The sequence below is a fragment of the Lissotriton vulgaris genome, chromosome 6, assembly GCF_964263255.1.
Source record: "Lissotriton vulgaris chromosome 6, aLisVul1.2, whole genome shotgun sequence".
NCBI lineage: Eukaryota > Metazoa > Chordata > Amphibia > Caudata > Salamandridae > Lissotriton > Lissotriton vulgaris.
The window spans coordinates 512,084,002-512,101,180 of NC_141694.1; the positions used below are offsets into that span (position 1 = coordinate 512,084,002).

At 43.8% G+C, this 17,179-nt stretch overlaps 1 protein-coding gene across 3 annotated transcripts in view; it reads left to right on the forward strand.

Moving 5' to 3' along the window:
• Positions 1-17,179, forward strand: part of SENP6 (SUMO specific peptidase 6) — a 586,019-nt gene that overhangs the window by 286,940 nt on the left and 281,900 nt on the right. For all 3 annotated transcript variants that reach the window (XM_086926520.1, XM_086926518.1, XM_086926519.1), the window contains 3 exons: positions 637-746; positions 830-946; positions 6,228-6,347. In XM_086926520.1, the coding sequence (XP_086782646.1) occupies positions 637-746; positions 830-946; positions 6,228-6,347 (347 nt within the window). The remainder of the gene's footprint in view (positions 1-636; positions 747-829; positions 947-6,227; positions 6,348-17,179) is intronic.

Genomic DNA, 17,179 nt, shown 5'->3' on the forward strand with positions numbered 1-17,179 from the left:
GAACGACCTGCCTGACTCTAACGTAGGTACATCGAAACATAAATCTATGATTCCTCTGTTTTAAGAAGGAACGATGTTAACAGCCATCTTTCAATTGAGGATGTTGCACTTTACAACAATATTATAGAAAAGACCATTGTTTTCTATGTGTACTCAAATATTAGTACTCTTAGTCTTAGTTGTTGCACTCTCTTGAAAGATGTTACCTTCAACCTAATTTTTGGTGGTCCCGGTCCCTTGTGAAGATTGAGGTTTTTGGTCTGAACTTTGGGGATGTGAATGCCATTATTGGTCCTGAGCTGTGATCTGGTGAATGTTATCATCCTTAGAAGTAAGCCCACCATAAATATTTTATGCTCCTTAATTACATATGTGCAGAACTGTTTGTCTTCGTTATTTTTAATGGTGGTTTAGATGATAATGTTAAGGGTGTTAGGTAAAATAGCGGTCTGTTAACTTTCTCTAGCAACTGCACGAGTCTCCTTTACAGGAGACCATTCTTACTGTTTAACTGTTCTTTGGTCAAGATTAACTAGAACCATAGTTTTTATTGTAATCTTATTTCTGACTGCATATTGTTCAGATACTTATTACCAGCTGTGCAGACTTAATACTTGAATTAAATGCATTTTTTAGGTTGTATCCGAACCAAGAAAGCAGAGGAGCAATGCTTCTCCACTACAGTTTTTTGAGGACGACGAAGAAGCTGGAGAATCGCACAGTGTCTTCATAGGACCAATTGTAAAGTATGTCATATATTTTTCTTGTTATAGTTTAGCCTTTTGTGATTATTTTGTTTTTTCTCCAATCATATGTTTTGTTTTTGCAGATTGATTGTTTATCCACCTCCCCCAGCAAAAGGTGGTATTTCAGTAACCAATGAAGACCTCCATTGCCTAAATGAAGGGGAATTCCTAAATGATGTTATTATTGATTTTTATTTAAAGTAAGTTTTTTTGTTCATAATAGTGCACAGCGTCAATTTGTGTGTTTGCTTAACGTTTGAATGGAAAACCAAAGCACAATCACCTTACATAACCAGATTTTTAATTTTTATTCCAGCCAACATATAATTTTTGTAATATTCTGAAGTGTTTTCTAAATAAGCAATGTTGCCTGACTTGAATCTGGGGTAAAGGAAGGTGGTTCTGTATCATGTTGTGCACATTTTACATATGTGAAAATCACGTTTACTTTTGGTAACAGGTTTTGTGGCGCTCAAGTTCTGTGAGTTTTGAAATGTCTTTAAGTTGAAGGAAGCCGATAAAATCAATCAGTCATATTAAATATCTGATTCAGAGAAGTGTGGAAAACAGCAAGTTGCGAGTCCCAACAGGCAAATATTTTTCTGCCCTCTTAAGTCTAGTAAAATTACACTTCTGTGTACTGCCTGCCTTGCAGCGGAGCCAATGTATTGTCTGCCCTCCCCTGATAGAGAACTGCATGCCATATTGAGATTTACATGGGAGGAATCCTCACTGTCTTCAAAGCTGGTTGCTCTGAATGTAGTTATGTTTGGTGAGCAAATGCCATGTTACTTTGGCCCTTCTTGATGAATATTTTTTTCTCCGGAGTGGGGGTTTGGTCCTGATAAACGAAGAAATGGCACTGGTGCGCTAGAAATTTTATACCAGCAGGTGGCAGTCATTGTCAACATTTTAGACCATCAAGCTTTTCCTTGGCATTCCAAACAGGAAAAACATACATCGGAAGGAATCCCTAAATCGGATTGCCAAACACATGTATATTGACATGCATTCTGTATGGCCAATCCTGGCTTGCCACAGTGGTCTGAGTAATTAAGTTTATTGCACTAGTTACACCTATTAATGGTGCATGATAAAAGTAATTCTCAGCTATCATTGTACATCTCTATACCTTTTGTTTGAGGCTTTACAATGTGCGACAAACACCTAGGATTGTGTTACGAGTAATTCTCAGCAACTATTTTATATCTCATTGTACTGTGCAAGGAAAGGGTGTCTGATTCAAGTTTGGATACTATGTCAGCTGGACCATGCAAGTGGTATGTGTTCATGGTAATTTTCAGCAAACACTTTATATCTCTATATACCTCCTGTGGTTGCACCACACATGGGATGTGTGTTCTGGGTAAACCTCATCTGGGTAAACCTCCGGTATGGTTTTGTTCTAAGTAATTGTCACCTACCACTGTGTAACTCTGTATTCCACATCAGGGGTAGCTCATTGAGTGTGGGTAAATTCTAGTTTACACGCTGTTCACTGTCTATGTACAGCTCTGTAGACTATACATGAGTGTTGATTATGAGTTTACAGTATCTTGATGGACATTTCCAAGGCTGCTGTTTTAAGTACTTTTTAGCAATCCCTATACACTTATTAAATATAAATTCAATATTTAAGTGGTACTCAGAAGATGGGTTATAAGTAATTGTTAGTTGCTTCTTTATATCTCTGTATAAGTGATCTGGATTCATCTCGCATTTGCTCTGAATTTCCTAGTGCATGCTCCATCATTAGCCCAAAATTTTCAGGGGGCAATTATACATTTGAGAGAGCTCAAAGCATTCCAAATTACAAAGAGGACCCTGACACTGATAGAACAAACGTGTCTATTCCATGAGCGTAAATCTCTGACCGTTAAGAAAGTGAAAAAAGTGGGCATGAAGGCATCCTGTGTAACCCTAATTCTCCATGCTAGTCTACACATGCGACAAACCCAAAAGTGTCTTCAAGTGGGCAATGGTACAAGCTACTGCGACTTGGGTGGAGGCAATAGTTGTCACAGATAAGGTGCAGAAACAAGTGGAATTGTGTACCCTCTGCATGCATGTATTAATAACCCATCACTGGTGTATGTGTGGATATATTAGAACAAAGTGTTTCATATCAAACAACATAGGTTTCAGTGAAGTCATTATGTAGCTGGGAAACTCGTTTTGAGCAGGGCCCAGTACATACCATAAGATGGCTTCCCTGTTCACTTGTACTGTCAGTAATTGAACTGGCCAGCACAAGGGCGTATCTGCTCATGCAGATATGTCCTCACATGTAATGTAATGCACCCTGCCTTAGGGCTGCAAGGCCTGCTGTAGGGGTAACTTACAAGTAGTGTTGGGGGACATGGCACACAGAGTGTGTGCCATGTCATGTTTTCATATTTTTAGAGCACTTTGTCATGCAGCCTGCTGTGGCAGTGCGCATGAGTTTGGTGCTAGGTCCCTTAGAGTGGCACAATATGTGCTGCAGATCTTAGGAACCCTATTTAGTACCTTAACCCTACGTACCAAAGGTACCACTTCCTAGGGACATAGAGATGCTAAAGTCCTAGTCAATTGGGGGTCAGTTGACTAGAGAACTTGTTTTGGGGGAAGAACATTGGCACTTGAGCCCTGGTTAGCAGGAACGCAGTTCACTTCAAGTTGCATCAGATACCAGGCAGAAAGTGTAGGAACTACTGCAACAAAACACCCAGTCTCTACACAAAGCAAAAATGCCTTTCAATGTTTGTCTTGGTGTGGGAAGAACTTGTGAAAAATATAGAATATTTCACACAGAATTTCATGTTTGAGATGCGTTTGTAAGAAAGTGAGTTTCTGTTGCAGTACCCGCCCCCACTTTTTGTCTGATACCTGATGCACTTTTCCTTGGCGTATCCTGGGTCCATGCCAATCAGGTACCCAGGGCCTGTGTTCCTTCCCTAAAAACTGTACTAGAGCCTAAACCCAATTGGCATCTCTGGCCACATGTCAGCCGCTAGTAAATGGTACCATAGGTACCCACGGCATTGTGACCAGAGAAGACCCCTAAGGGCTGCAGCACATATTGTGCCACCCTTAGGGGCCCTGTACCCTGACACACACAGCCTTTGCAGGTGGAGTGTACTGGTGCAGATCTAAACAAAGAGTCGACATGGCACACTGTGTGCCATGCCCACAAACCCACTGCCCTGGCATACATCAGCCACCCCTCTAGCTGGGTGCCCTATGCCAGTGGTGTAGGCACAGGTGCATGAGCCCTTTGCCCCTACAGTACCCAGGGCCATTCCGGGGCACTGTAAATGCAGTGATGCCATTATGAGTATATGTGCTGGGAGGTTGTCATTACGAACTCTACAGCACCATAATGGCTACACTGAAGACTGACAAGTTTGATATCAAACTTTTCAGCATATTAAACCCGCACTGATGCCAGTGTGGGATTTAATGTAAAATGCACTACAGAGGGCATCTTAGAGATGCCCTCTAAAACTTAGCCTACAATCCACGTCTTGTCTGATAGGCTGCCACACAGCAGACATGTTGCTTGACTCATGGGTGGAGAGCCCCTGCTCTCCTGGGCCTAGCCAGCAGCCACCAACCGAAGGCCCCCTGCCACTCATTGGATAACATAAGGTCTAATTACCTCTGCACCCAGCTGACTCTGAGGGATCCCTGAGTCTATGCCCAGACCTTAACTTCAACAGTCGAGTACTCACCTGAAAACCGATAACTCACTTTTCTTCCATAGGATAACATTAACTGGTTTGACTCGAAAAATCTTCTAAGTGTGAAGTTTTTAAACTTTAAAATATTCATCTAAAATCAGCCGAATAACGAATTCCGAAGTACTCACCTGTGATCAGGAGAGACGCCAGTGCCCAGTACTGAACCGCAAAAGTAATCATAACCGTGTTTACTAGTTACCTAAATTTCTTCCATAGGAAACCAGTGACTGGTTTTCTGTGAAATTTCTTCTATTTTTGCAAACTACAAATATTCCGTACCAACTACTAAAACGTAATTACTTACCTGTCTTAGGTAGAGACCCAAGTGGTGAACCTAGGAGTCCAGTACTGGATTACAAAAGTAATTAGAACCTACTTTACCTGTGACTTGAATTTTCTTCCATAGGATAACATTGCTAGTTTTTCACTGAAAAGGTTTGTGTCAACTTTTAAAATACCTTTATATTCTTTAAAAATCATGGCAATAACCAAAACGTTTTTACTAAACTGTTTTCGGCTTAGACCCAAGACTGAATCTAGGATCCAGTCCTGGAGTTATAAAAGTAATCTATAAAGTAATCCGCTGCATTTATGTAGAAAAACCCATTGAACTCAATTTTAAATTGTGTTGCCTCTTCCAACCACTGTACCTATTGTGTTTACAAAGTTATTGCCTTTCTGCAAAATAACTACCTGAGATCACTCATATGGAGAAAAGTTAATTTTGATATCTGTTGGTTCTAAAATAAAACTATATATTTTGATATAAAACAATTGGCCTAGAGTTCAGTTCTTGAGTGTCTGAAACTTTTTGCTTACTGAATGTGTACAACAAATGCCTTGCACGACCTTCTGATATTGCCTTCCTGCTCGACCAAGCTACCACTTTAGAGAGTAAGGTTGTATCTAACTTCCCCTCTGCCATACCTCTGGAGACTGAGGACTCTATACACACTCTGCCTTACTTTGGTCGAGTTTATATAGAGCCACTTTCCTACAACGTTGAAATTATTTTTTCAAAACCAACCGTTTGGAAACATTTGACCATGGTCAGAAGGTTTATCCCTGCTGAATAATGGAGAGTCTGTCTGCCTAGGAGTTGAGATAATGTGGATTTAATGTACTTCTTTTTGCATTATTGCTTTCTAACAGATATTGTTTTCCAAGTTTGTCAACATCAGACATTGACACGAGGTGTATTTTGTATTTTATAATTATTTCTTGGTATACTAAGGATTGTATAATGCACAGGGTGCACTAGCCTGGTCTGCGGTTCATCTTCGTCTGGGTACACCTCACGCAGACTGGAACTGTGCCTCCTGTTATGACGAATGTGCTGTTCGGAGCGCTCCTTCTTGCACTCTAAACAGCACATTAGTGAATGGCGGACTGCTTGTTACGAGGCCCTAGTTCACCTGTCACTGCAGGCTTAAAAATGCCCTCTTCAAGCTGGTGTAGTGAGTGACTGCACCCCTTTGCAGAGAGATTCCTGTGGCATCCTTGGATGGACTCTACCCGAGTGTCAGGGTGGTCACCCAATGTGCCCCTGGTGTCCCCAAATGTTTATCTAAGTTTATTTTGATGTGGACATCATTTGATGTCCTATTTTACCTTTGGTGGCAGACTTGATCGGTTTGTGATTGGAGCTGATTATATCTCACAGAAATGGTGTGCACATACTTTTTGCATACTCTGTAGATGTAATATACTTATGCTTTTCAGAGCACCTAGATTATATTTTGTATTTTGATTTGAATAGGTATTTGATACTTGAAAAGTTAAGAAAAGATGCTGACAGAATCCATATGTTCAGTTCATTTTTCTATAAGCGCCTTAATCAGAGGGAGAGGAGAAATTACCAGGAAACGGCGAACCTATCGTAAGTACAATTTTGTCGTATGACCTATGCTTCTATTATGAGAAACTTTTTTTTAAAAGTACGTTTATGTCAATACCTAATGGTCAGAGTGTAATATTTTAATATCTCTTTAAATAACAAATGATGCATGGAACCCTTTTTTCTATCATTGTGTAAAAACTGTAAGCACTGAAAGATTTTTCTGGTCTCATTGTTCAAGATTTTAAGTCTGTTGGGTTCTACTGCAGAATTTTTTTTTATTAGGAATATAACTTTAAAGGTTTTATATTGAGCCTGTAAACATAGGTATGTGTAGTGTTGTACTGTCTGCATGGAAAGGGGGTAATATAGTAACTGGGTTCCGTTTAAAGCGGGTTCTGCTAAGAGTGCATTTTGGCCCCCCTACTTTTCATACCCGACCCCTCGTCTCGTTGACACCCCCAGAATAGGTGGCTTCGAGGTACCTGCTCTGCTGTACGCAGACGATTTGTTCCTACTGGCTCGTACTCCCAAAGCTTTACGCTCACTAGTGGACCGTTTCAACTCTTTCTCGAGTAACCCTGACCTAACCTCGAACTAATGCAAATTGCAAATCATGGCTTGCAGACCTGGTTAATTACAAAAAACCTAAATAGATTTATAATCAAAGGCCAATTATTGGTTAGCGTCAGAGAATTCAGTAACCTGAGAATCATTCTTAACTCCTTAGGCATGTGGCACTCTTAGGGGACTTCCTGCCGCTTGCAACTTAGTAGATCGGCAGGAGCAGTTTTTAATCTTTCTAGCCCTTCACAGAAATGCAGCCTTTCATCCCTGTTAAAAGACCATTTGTGAAGGGACTTAAGTGTCTGGGGGTTTGATACTTACCTTGATACAGGGTTGAACTTGCCATCTAAACCTCCAACGGAAGAGTGCTTCATTTGCAGTGGAAATCCGACAAGCAACTGAGGTCTTGGATGTAAAAATACCCTCCGCTGAGGGTATGTGACAAGGCAGGTGGCCAGATGTCACTGACTGATGCCTGGCGACCCAGATTTACACATTAAACATCCTCCTCCAGAAACTTTGGTTGTTCAGGCTGCAGCCAACAAGGTGAAGCTCAGTTCATTCCCCTGGCGACTCTTGATATGGAATCTAGGAAGATTGAGGCGTTTATAAAAAGAATGTTCTCCTCGGCCAGCCTCTTATTGACCTTGATCAATGTAGTCTGCTTTTAGGTCTGATTGTAGTACGGTATTCCACGCAGGTAAGATGTTGATTAAGTTGGTTTATTGAAGTAGATCATAATGTAGAGTAGATCCAATACATCAGCCCCACCAGGATCAGCCTACTAGCTGCTTAGCCCATCCACCAACTGTCCACTCTCACACAGTCACCCAGGCATTCCACTCATAGCCCTCATACCAACATTCCCCACGGAACACTCACACTGGCTGAGCAGTTAGGATGAAGGTAACAGAGAACATTATAACACAACATGAAGATACTACATTATCTCCTCCCTATAAAAACGAATAATGAAACCAAACTTTAAAAAAATATAGACAACAAAGTACAACAGAAGTCAAACCCAGGGATGAACGGTAAAAACCACATCACGAGGGGGAAAAAGGACTATACAAGGAGGAAAGAAAAGAAGTGAAAGGGTACATATGAAATACCCATCCTCCTCCTTTAATAAAGAAAAGAAAATACTAACACAATGTGTATACTCCCCATTTAAGGAGAAAAGCCATGGAAAAATGTGGAAAAAGGGACTGAGACCCCAATTTCTACCCTTCAAATATGGGACCAAAGGGTCTAAATTCAATAGAAAGGTAGTGAATACCACCCACTACAACAAACAAAACATGAAGCACAAGGTGACTTGCACACTAAACATGACGAACGAGCAGCACACTGTGGCTTACGCACACAAGGAACAAGAAACCTGTGCATCAATTGGAACTCAAAATCCATTCTTTGCGTAAAAAGGGGAAAACACCTCATTTAAGGGTACAGATGCGTAACGTGAGGATATGGGACTAAAACCCATTCCTTGCATGAAAGGGAAACAAAAACCCTTAAGCCAACCCTCCTATAAGGGTAAAGTAGCCTCCAATGTGGATATGGGACTAAAACCCATTCCTAGCGTGAAGAGAAACAAAAAATGTGGAAGTGGGACTGATCCCCATTCCATCCCTAAAGAAAGGGATACAGGCTTAGCAACAAAACAAGAATAAGAACACTCTCCTGTAAAGGACGATGCACCCACCCAACATATGGAAAATTGGGCTTACAAAAGACACAAAGCCAGAGCCAAAGCCAAAACCAGATAAAAGTGTGAAACCGCAACAAGCTGGCATACACTTAACCCATGTCAGTATGAACAAATAAATACAACTCTTAAGTACAGCATACTAAACACGCTATAGAAGCATGCACCTGAAAGAAAGAATTTCTGTTAAAACATTTGCAGCAAATAGACTATAACAATTACCACAAACGTATACACTTTCAATACCATCATGGAATGAAGATTAAATCCCCCTAGACACTATAACATTAAATATTTTAAAACTGTATAGTACCTGGAGGTACCTGCAGTAACCGGATGGCCCTCGCACTCTGTGTAGCAACTTGAGTTTCAAAAGTGCAGCACGCGTAATAATCAGCTCAAGTCTCTTGCACTTGAAAATCTTGGTGACGTTCAGAATAAAAGAGGCACCACACACGATACTTGACATTTCCTCGAAAAACGATGGAAGTCATAACCAAGAATGCTGCCTGCTGATAGCACGCCGAACATCACGTCAGCATTGGCACACAGAATCCAGTCACAAAGCTTGTGGGGAGCCAAAAAATAAAAGATGGCGGCATGTAATGATGACTCGCGTAGGGTGGCTCCCAGCGCGTTAATGCAGCAAAGCGTCTAGCAGCAACGATGAAAACTTCGAGGCAGAGTCTCTGCTTGGCAGGAAAATTCAAGTAGGTGTGCGCGCTCTACTTGTGACTTGCGCCTCCGATTTTAAATCAGAATAAGAGCGGTTTAACTGGCATTTTTATAAGGATGACTCAAGTGACACTGAACAATAAGACAATAAATGTCTCACCTCTAATATCCCGATAAATGCGCCAACGCCAGGGAAAATTTTTAAACATGGCTAACGTACTCCCATGTAGCAAAACGTGCCAAGCCAACGCCGTCAAAGACACTCCAAACAGGATGATGAGCGCTTGCTATGCTTGTGGTGAAAGGCCCGCGCTGTGACTGACGAGCCACTGGTGTGGGCGTGGGCCCAACTGTTATACTGGCAATTGCTTTCTCCGATGTGAGACTTTGTGATATTTACAATAAATATGCCAAATTGAAGTCTCGTAAATAGAAGCACACACAACACAAAATCTGAGTGAGGCTCTCTGTGCCAGTAATCCATCCGACATTATCACAATCCAGTTAACACGCATTCAAAAATAGAGTATCTGACCTTTTAACTTGGAAGAATCCGCATTCAGATATGAAGTCTCTTACCTTTTAAACTCAGAAACGCCGATGTTCTTCACCTGATGTGTCTTATATTTTTGTAGTACTTTATTCGATAAGAAGTTTATCATAAAAGTAAGTACAATTTCATTTATAAAATATTAAAATCATTTATAAAATATTAGAAATTCAGAGTGGATATATACAATTAAAAAAACCATAAGACATAAAATGCAGTGAAAGGCTTCCCTTAATCAACCAGATTAATTAGTCATTGTTTACTAGCTCATTTTCAGCTGGATAAGTTTTGAACGAATCTGCCAGGCTCTTCCCAAGTACTTTGCTAATCCACAGATGACCATCATAGAGGTTGTGTCCGTTCTCAAAATCCGAAGGGCCATCATGCAATGTCTCACTCCTAGTTCCCTGCATACAGGTTTCAGCCATTTCTTTCTGGCTCCCCTATATGCACTGCAAGCAAACAGAAAGTGTGCTAGGGACTCAGTGGGATTGGTACATCCTGGGCAAGAAGCTTGGTGGTACACGGAAGATTTCCAGCATCTGGTGAATTCGTTCAGCGGGAGTGTCCCATACCTCAGTTTTAGGTAGAGGGTTCTATCACTAGGTGTTTTAATGAAGTCTAAAAAAGGTTCCAGCTTCTTCTCCGGTTTATGATCTAGAAACTGGTCAGTTAAAGTGCCCCACCTAGTGTCTTTTAGATCCTTGCCTTGCACCCAACCCCAATACATTTTCTTGACTGTTTCTTTCGGTGGGGGGGACTGGGATAGCCACGCTTGGCTCAGCCCTAGATTGTTCACCAACTCCTTCAGTTTGTTCAGCCATACAATTTCCTTTGATCCATTCAAATTGATTAGTTCATCGAGTACTGCAGCATAGCTTGCCAACTCTGGTGTCCTTCTTAGACGCACCCAGTACAACAATGGGCGAATATAAACTATGTCTTTAATGGATCGCCGCCCCATGTCGTGTAGGAGTGGTTTTAAAGGGGTAGACAGTGGAAGGCCAACTAGATCTCTTAGAAACTTGTTCTCTGCTTTTACTAGGTCTGCAGTCTTATCAAAACCCCATAATTCAGACCCATATACTGCAGCAGCCAGAGCATTCCCATCGTAAACAGCTAAAGCGGGGGCAATGGGTCTGCTGTAGGATGCTCGATGATCTCTTGAGATGGCCCCTGACACTCTTTTGAGGTTTAAAAGCATTTTGGCTACATGGGTGTCCCATTTCATTCTTTGATTGACCCTTACTCCTAGATAGTCAAAAGCATCCACCTCCTCAAGCATGGTTCCGTTAAGGGTGACGTTGATCTTTCTAGGTTTTTTTGTGCGGGATAGTACCATCAGTTTGGTTTTGGTTGTGTTGATGGTTAAGCCTCGTTCTTCGCAGAACAGATGGAACCTGTCTAGGAGTTTCTGGAGGCCAGAGGGGGTTTTAGACATCAGGAGGGTGTCGTCCGCGAAAAGGAGGGTCGGTGTTTTTTCTCCCGCCAGAACTGGGGCATCGGCTGGCATCTCTCTCAAATGGTCTGCCACCCCATTTATAAAGAGAGAGAAAAGAGTTGGGGCCATCGCACAGCCCTGACGGACCCCCCTGTTCACTGGTATCCTCCCGGTCAGTTCGCCCTGACCTCCCCATCTTATTCTTGCGTAAGTGCCCTCATGTAGTCTTTTTATCAGCTCCAGGAGATATTGTGGGAGACCCATAGCCCGGAGCACTTCCCACAGTTTGGCACGGGGCACGAGATCGAAGGCGGTTTTGAGGTCTATGAAGGCCAGATATAATGAGCCTTTCCCGATGGAAACAGTTTTCCAGTATGTTGCAGCAAATCTGAAAACCTGGTCCATTGTTCCCACCTTACGTCTGAACCCTGCTTGTAAGTGTGTTAAAATATTTCCCTCCTCTAGCCAGGACACCATTCTGGAAATGAGGACCCTGCCAACCACCTTCTGAATTACATCAATCAGACTTATAGGTCTGTAGTTGGCAGGGTCCTCTTTGGCCCCCTTCTTGTATATTGTAACCACTTCTGCCCCTTTCCATGACTCGGGGACTGGGTGGCCCTGGACAAGAAGGTTCATCAAAAGAAGGATGAAATTAGCCCATAAGGTGGGTTCATGTAGGAGTAAGTCACCTGGCAGGCCATCCGGGCCAGCAGCCTTCCCAGGCGCTATATTATTAATGGCCATTTGGACCTCTGTTAGTGTAAAAGGGTCTACTGCGTTATGGGGTATATACTCAGATTCTAATACTAGTTCTTCATCTAGTGTCTGCTCTGTAACAGCCTCACAGCAATAGAGATGTAAAAAATGGGAATGCCATTGCTGTTCAGTTATATGATTTGGGACGGGCTCTTTTCCCCTTCTATTAAGTTTATTTATTAAGTCCCAAAATAGCGTAGAATCCTTTTCATAGGCCGCTTTTTTTAGTTCCTGCCAGTGGTCTTCCTCCCAAACACGTTTAGCTAGATCGATGGTTCTATTGTAATCTTTTCTGGCCATCCTTACTGCTGTGGAATCTTTTTTCAGGAGAGCCAATGAGATAGCCTTTCGCTTTTCTCTGCAGTTGGCTGTAAACCATAAATTACCACTTTTAGCTGGTTTATTTTTGTGTCCTCTGGAAGATTTAACCTTAAAATATGAACTTATATTTAGTATTAATTCCCCATAAACTCCACTTAAATCTGTTTCAACTCCTTTATCCTGCACAGTAAGGAGCGTTGTTAGTTCCGCACTCTTTAATTTAATCAGGTTACCTATATTGGTCAAGATGTTCTCTTGGCAAGCCACCTTTTCCCATTTTAACCTACGGTTGGAGTTTGTTGGGACTACTTCTTTGGTGAGGAAGAGGTCGTTTGACTTCCTCTTAAAGTCCCATTTTATTTCCAAACAGAGAGGGTTATGGTCACTGTCCGGCATCTGCTTAACCTCCATATCTACCACATTCCCCCATAATTTTATGTCCAGAAGGATGTAGTCAATGCGCGAGGGCCCATTTAGTCTGTTAAAGGTCATGGCCCCATCAGGATCCGAGGGTGTTCTACCATTTAATGCACGGAGGTTATATTCCAATGTTAGAGCATTAATTTGTAATGCCCTAGCTGACCATCTCTTAATTGGTCTTAAGGTCAATGCTGGAATAGAGTGTTTCAGATCTTGTTCGTTAGACCCTACTAGATCTTCCTCACTTAATGGTTCGTACGTGCAGTTCAAGTCACCTCCCACAATTATATTTGATCGAGGGGCTATGTTTGATAAGGCCAGTTCTAAAGATGCTATCGTGGCCGAATGTTTAGCCCCCGGGGACCCTCTTGCATATACATTGAACAGCTCTACTCTATTGCCATTCAAGGGTCCTTTGAAGGATAGATGTAAGATATCATCAGAGTTGGTAGAATGAACAGTGATATCCCAATTCAGTGATATCTTTACCCATATATGGAGACCCCCCGAGGGGCGTCCCTTCCCTTGACTTACTGCAGGGATGAAAAAAGTAGAGTACCCCGTTTTATGCAGTCCTGTTGTGCTCCATGTCTCCTGGAACATACAGACCTCATAGTTATCAATGAATTTATTCCATTCTGGAATGGCCAATTTCTTTTTGAGGCCTGCAATGTTCCAGGAGAGCAACCGGATCAACTCTGGGTCTCCTTCCCCTTTCTTGTTTAGCTCCCTGTTCTCCTGGTTCAGAAGGTCACCAGGAGACAAGCTAGGGAGATTATTGATTGTATTACGGGTATTTTCCAGAGCATCTATATTAGGAAAAGATTCCGTAGGGGTACTTTCATTTACTTTAAATAGTCAGTCTACTTTATTTAGATCCGAAAGATCATTATCCCCCGCTGTAGACCATGAGGGCAGGGGTCTAATCTGTATGTTGGATTGTTTAGGGGGACAAGTCCGAAACTCAAGGGCCACCAAGTTCTCTGCCAGTGCTTCATCACACAGTTGTATTTCTATACAATCTGTGTGCGAACTATGAAATGACAGTCTTCTGACAAAAATCAGATCCTCCCTTATAATAGATCTACATCCCCTGACATGACGGAGCCAATGGATCACTTTATTTTGGATAGATTCTCTGGATTCATACACAGAGTTCGGGTTGAGTTTTGGGACCCCAGTCATGTATACTATTGCTTTGGAGTTTCTTTTAGCATTATCTAACAGGGGGGTGTTTAGGGCAGCCCTAGGCACCCCATTGCCAACTGTACTAGTAACCTTGCGAGGTTGTGTACCTGGATGTGCAGATCTGTTGCCATGTGCTATGCCCCGTGTTTTTATAGTTTCAGCATATGACCTGGAGCTAAGAGTATGCTGTCCAGCTGATGAGTCCCTAACATGAGATTTTTGGTGCAAAAGCCCTTTCTCTATGAGCCCTACATCTAGTTGTTTACCGGGGATTAAAGGGTCAGTTGGGGTACACGGTGTTGAGACCATTACAGGTGTACTGATTTGTGAGGATTTTACCCTATCAGTGTTACCCTTCTGGGATAATTTTTCCAGCATTTTTGTTATAGAGAGCATATCCCTCTCTAATTTATCTAGTTTTTTTAAGAGAGCTCTATTAAGGATTAGACATTTCGGGCAGCCCTCACAGACATCCGCATTTGGCTCCTTTGCCTTAACACCCCTCTCAATTGTTTGAGCAATCACTTCTAGAGCATCTCCTGATTCCCCTTCTAAAACAGCAAATCTATTAACACAGTTGATAGTTATCCCCCCTATGTTCTCCTGTAATTCATGGACGGGGGATTCTAGAGTAGCACTGGGTAGATTGGACTCCTTAGATGGCTCTGACTGGACCAGCTTGATAGAACTATCTGGTGGTGGTTTGTGTACTTCACAGACTGGGGGAATATATGGGGACTTTTTGTTAAAAATAGCTGGGATCACTTTCCCTCGCTGTTGTTTTAAAACATCTGCAAGTGGGTCAGGGTCGAGATTTTGCGCCTGGTGAGTACTTGGATTTCCTGTCAGGATTTCCTCACATTCGCTGACGATTGATTCAATTCTTGTCAGGGTGCAGTTAGAACCAGGAGGCGTGACCTTTTTTGCTTTTTTCCCCTTCTTAGGGTGGGACGGCTGGGCTCCACCTTCCATAGTTTTTCTCTTACCCATTGCTTATGCAGAAGGGTTGCTAAGGTCTATCCAAGTAATTACTTCTCCGACACTCAGGTTCTACAGGAAAGGGTAGCGCCAGAAAGCGTCTTTAGTATTCTTTCAGTTCAGATATTCCCCTTTTCCCCACAGTACCTTTTAATCCTTGGTGCAGAGTCCTCAGGATCCAGATGTTAGGGGGATATCCCTGCCCTGCCTCTTCCGGTCTCTGACGGGCGCGGGACGGGCCCGCCCTTGGCCCGGGCTTCGCCCGCGCGCGTCCCGCGCTGCGGGAGGTGCCTCGGTCTTTTTGAGCGCCTCCGGGCGCTTGGTTGTGCCGAGCGTCGCACGCGTCCCACTGCCTGCCGGGAATTGAAGTCCTCCGGCGGCGGCGGCTTGAGCGCGATCTCCTTGGGGGCTTTGCCTGCCCCAGTCACCCCAGCACAGGACTGTTGGCAGTTGTTGAAGGTGTCCCGCGCTGCGGGAGGTGCCTCGGTCTTTTTGAGCGCCTCCGGGTGCTTGGTTGTGCCGAGCGTCGCACGCGTCCCACTGCCTGCCGGGAATTGAAGTCCTCCGGCGGCGGCGGCTTGAGCGCGATCTCCTTGGGGGCTTTGCCTGCCCCAGTCACCCCAGCACAGGACTGTTGGCAGTTGTTGAAGGTGTCCCGCGCTGCGGGAGGTGCCTCGGTCTTTTTGAGCGCCTCCGGGTGCTTGGTTGTGCCGAGCGTCGCACGCGTCCCACTGCCTGCCGGGAATTGAAGTCCTCCGGCGGCGGCGGCTTGAGCGCGATCTCCTTGGGGGCTTTGCCTGCCCCAGTCACCCCAGCACAGGACTGTTGGCAGTTGTTGAAGGTGTCCCGCGCTGCGGGAGGTGCCTCGGTCTTTTTGAGCGCCTCCGGGCGCTTGGTTGTGCCGAGCGTCGCACGCGTCCCACTGCCTGCCGGGAATTGAAGTCCTCCGGCGGCGGCGGCTTGAGCGCGATCTCCTTGGGGGCTTTGCCTGCCCCAGTCACCCCAGCACAGGACTGTTGGCAGTTGTTGAAGGTGTCCCGCGCTGCGGGAGGTGCCTCGGTCTTTTTGAGCGCCTCCGGGCGCTTGGTTGTGCCGAGCGTCGCACGCGTCCCACTGCCTGCCGGGAATTGAAGTCCTCCGGCGGCGGCGGCTTGAGCGCGATCTCCTTGGGGGCTTTGCCTGCCCCAGTCACCCCAGCACAGGACTGTTGGCAGTTGTTGAAGGTGTGTCTTATATAAAAACCAAGACACACCAGGGCTTTGTATAGTTCTCAAAATTACATTTTTTGCTGAACTGTTGAAATGGTTACTGTGAATCTAAAACAAATTGGTGCAGCATAACACTCCAATCAAATGTACTTGCGCAGCGTTCATATTAGAGATGACATCTAGAAAGTCAAAAATGATATTGCTTAATTTCCTTAAAGGCGCAGTTCTTGTAATTGTGTCCAGATGAAACAGAGTACAACACGCTTGGGCTGTCCGATGTAATTCACACTGGTGGGGGTTGCAAGGCGTGCTGTTCGTTTTCTTAGATTCCATTGTGGCTTCTTAGGTTTCGAGACAACTAGTGCTCTGTGTGTGGCCTCTTGTGACTCAGACTTGTTGCGATTTTTCCCGTGAGTTGTCAGCGCTTGTTGCTCTTGAAACTTCTTCTCAACCTGTTGACTTTTTTAAATTGTCATCTTAAGCTTCCCTTAGACCAACTTTAGAGCGTGAGAAAGTCTCCAACTCGTCGCCAAAAATATGTAGTAATGTAGCCTACGCAGCTACGATATTGATTAAGTAGGTTTATTGAAGTAGATCATAATGTAGAGTAGATCCAAAACAGCAACCCCACCAGGAGCAGCCTGCTAGCTGCTCAGCCCATCCACCAACCGTCCACACTCACACCAGGCACCCAAGCATTTCACTCATAGCCCTCGCACCAACATTCCACACAGAAGGCTCACACTGGCTGAGCAGCTAGGAACAAGGTAACAGAGAACATTATAACACAACATGAAGATACTATACTGATATACACATGCCTTCTGGGACATGGCCAGTGAGATCTTGATGGCAGTCCTGGAAGACCTTGTGGCCTCACTGGCTCCCACCATTCAGGTTGGATATGCCTTTATATGGGTCACACCTGTTTGGCTAAAAAGTCAGTGCTGCCTTGGAATGTTTCAAAGACAATATAGCCATGGCAAGCTACCTAGTCATTGTGATGCCTGCCAGCCAGTTTGCTCACCAGTTGAGGAAATTCCAAGGCTTCTCCAA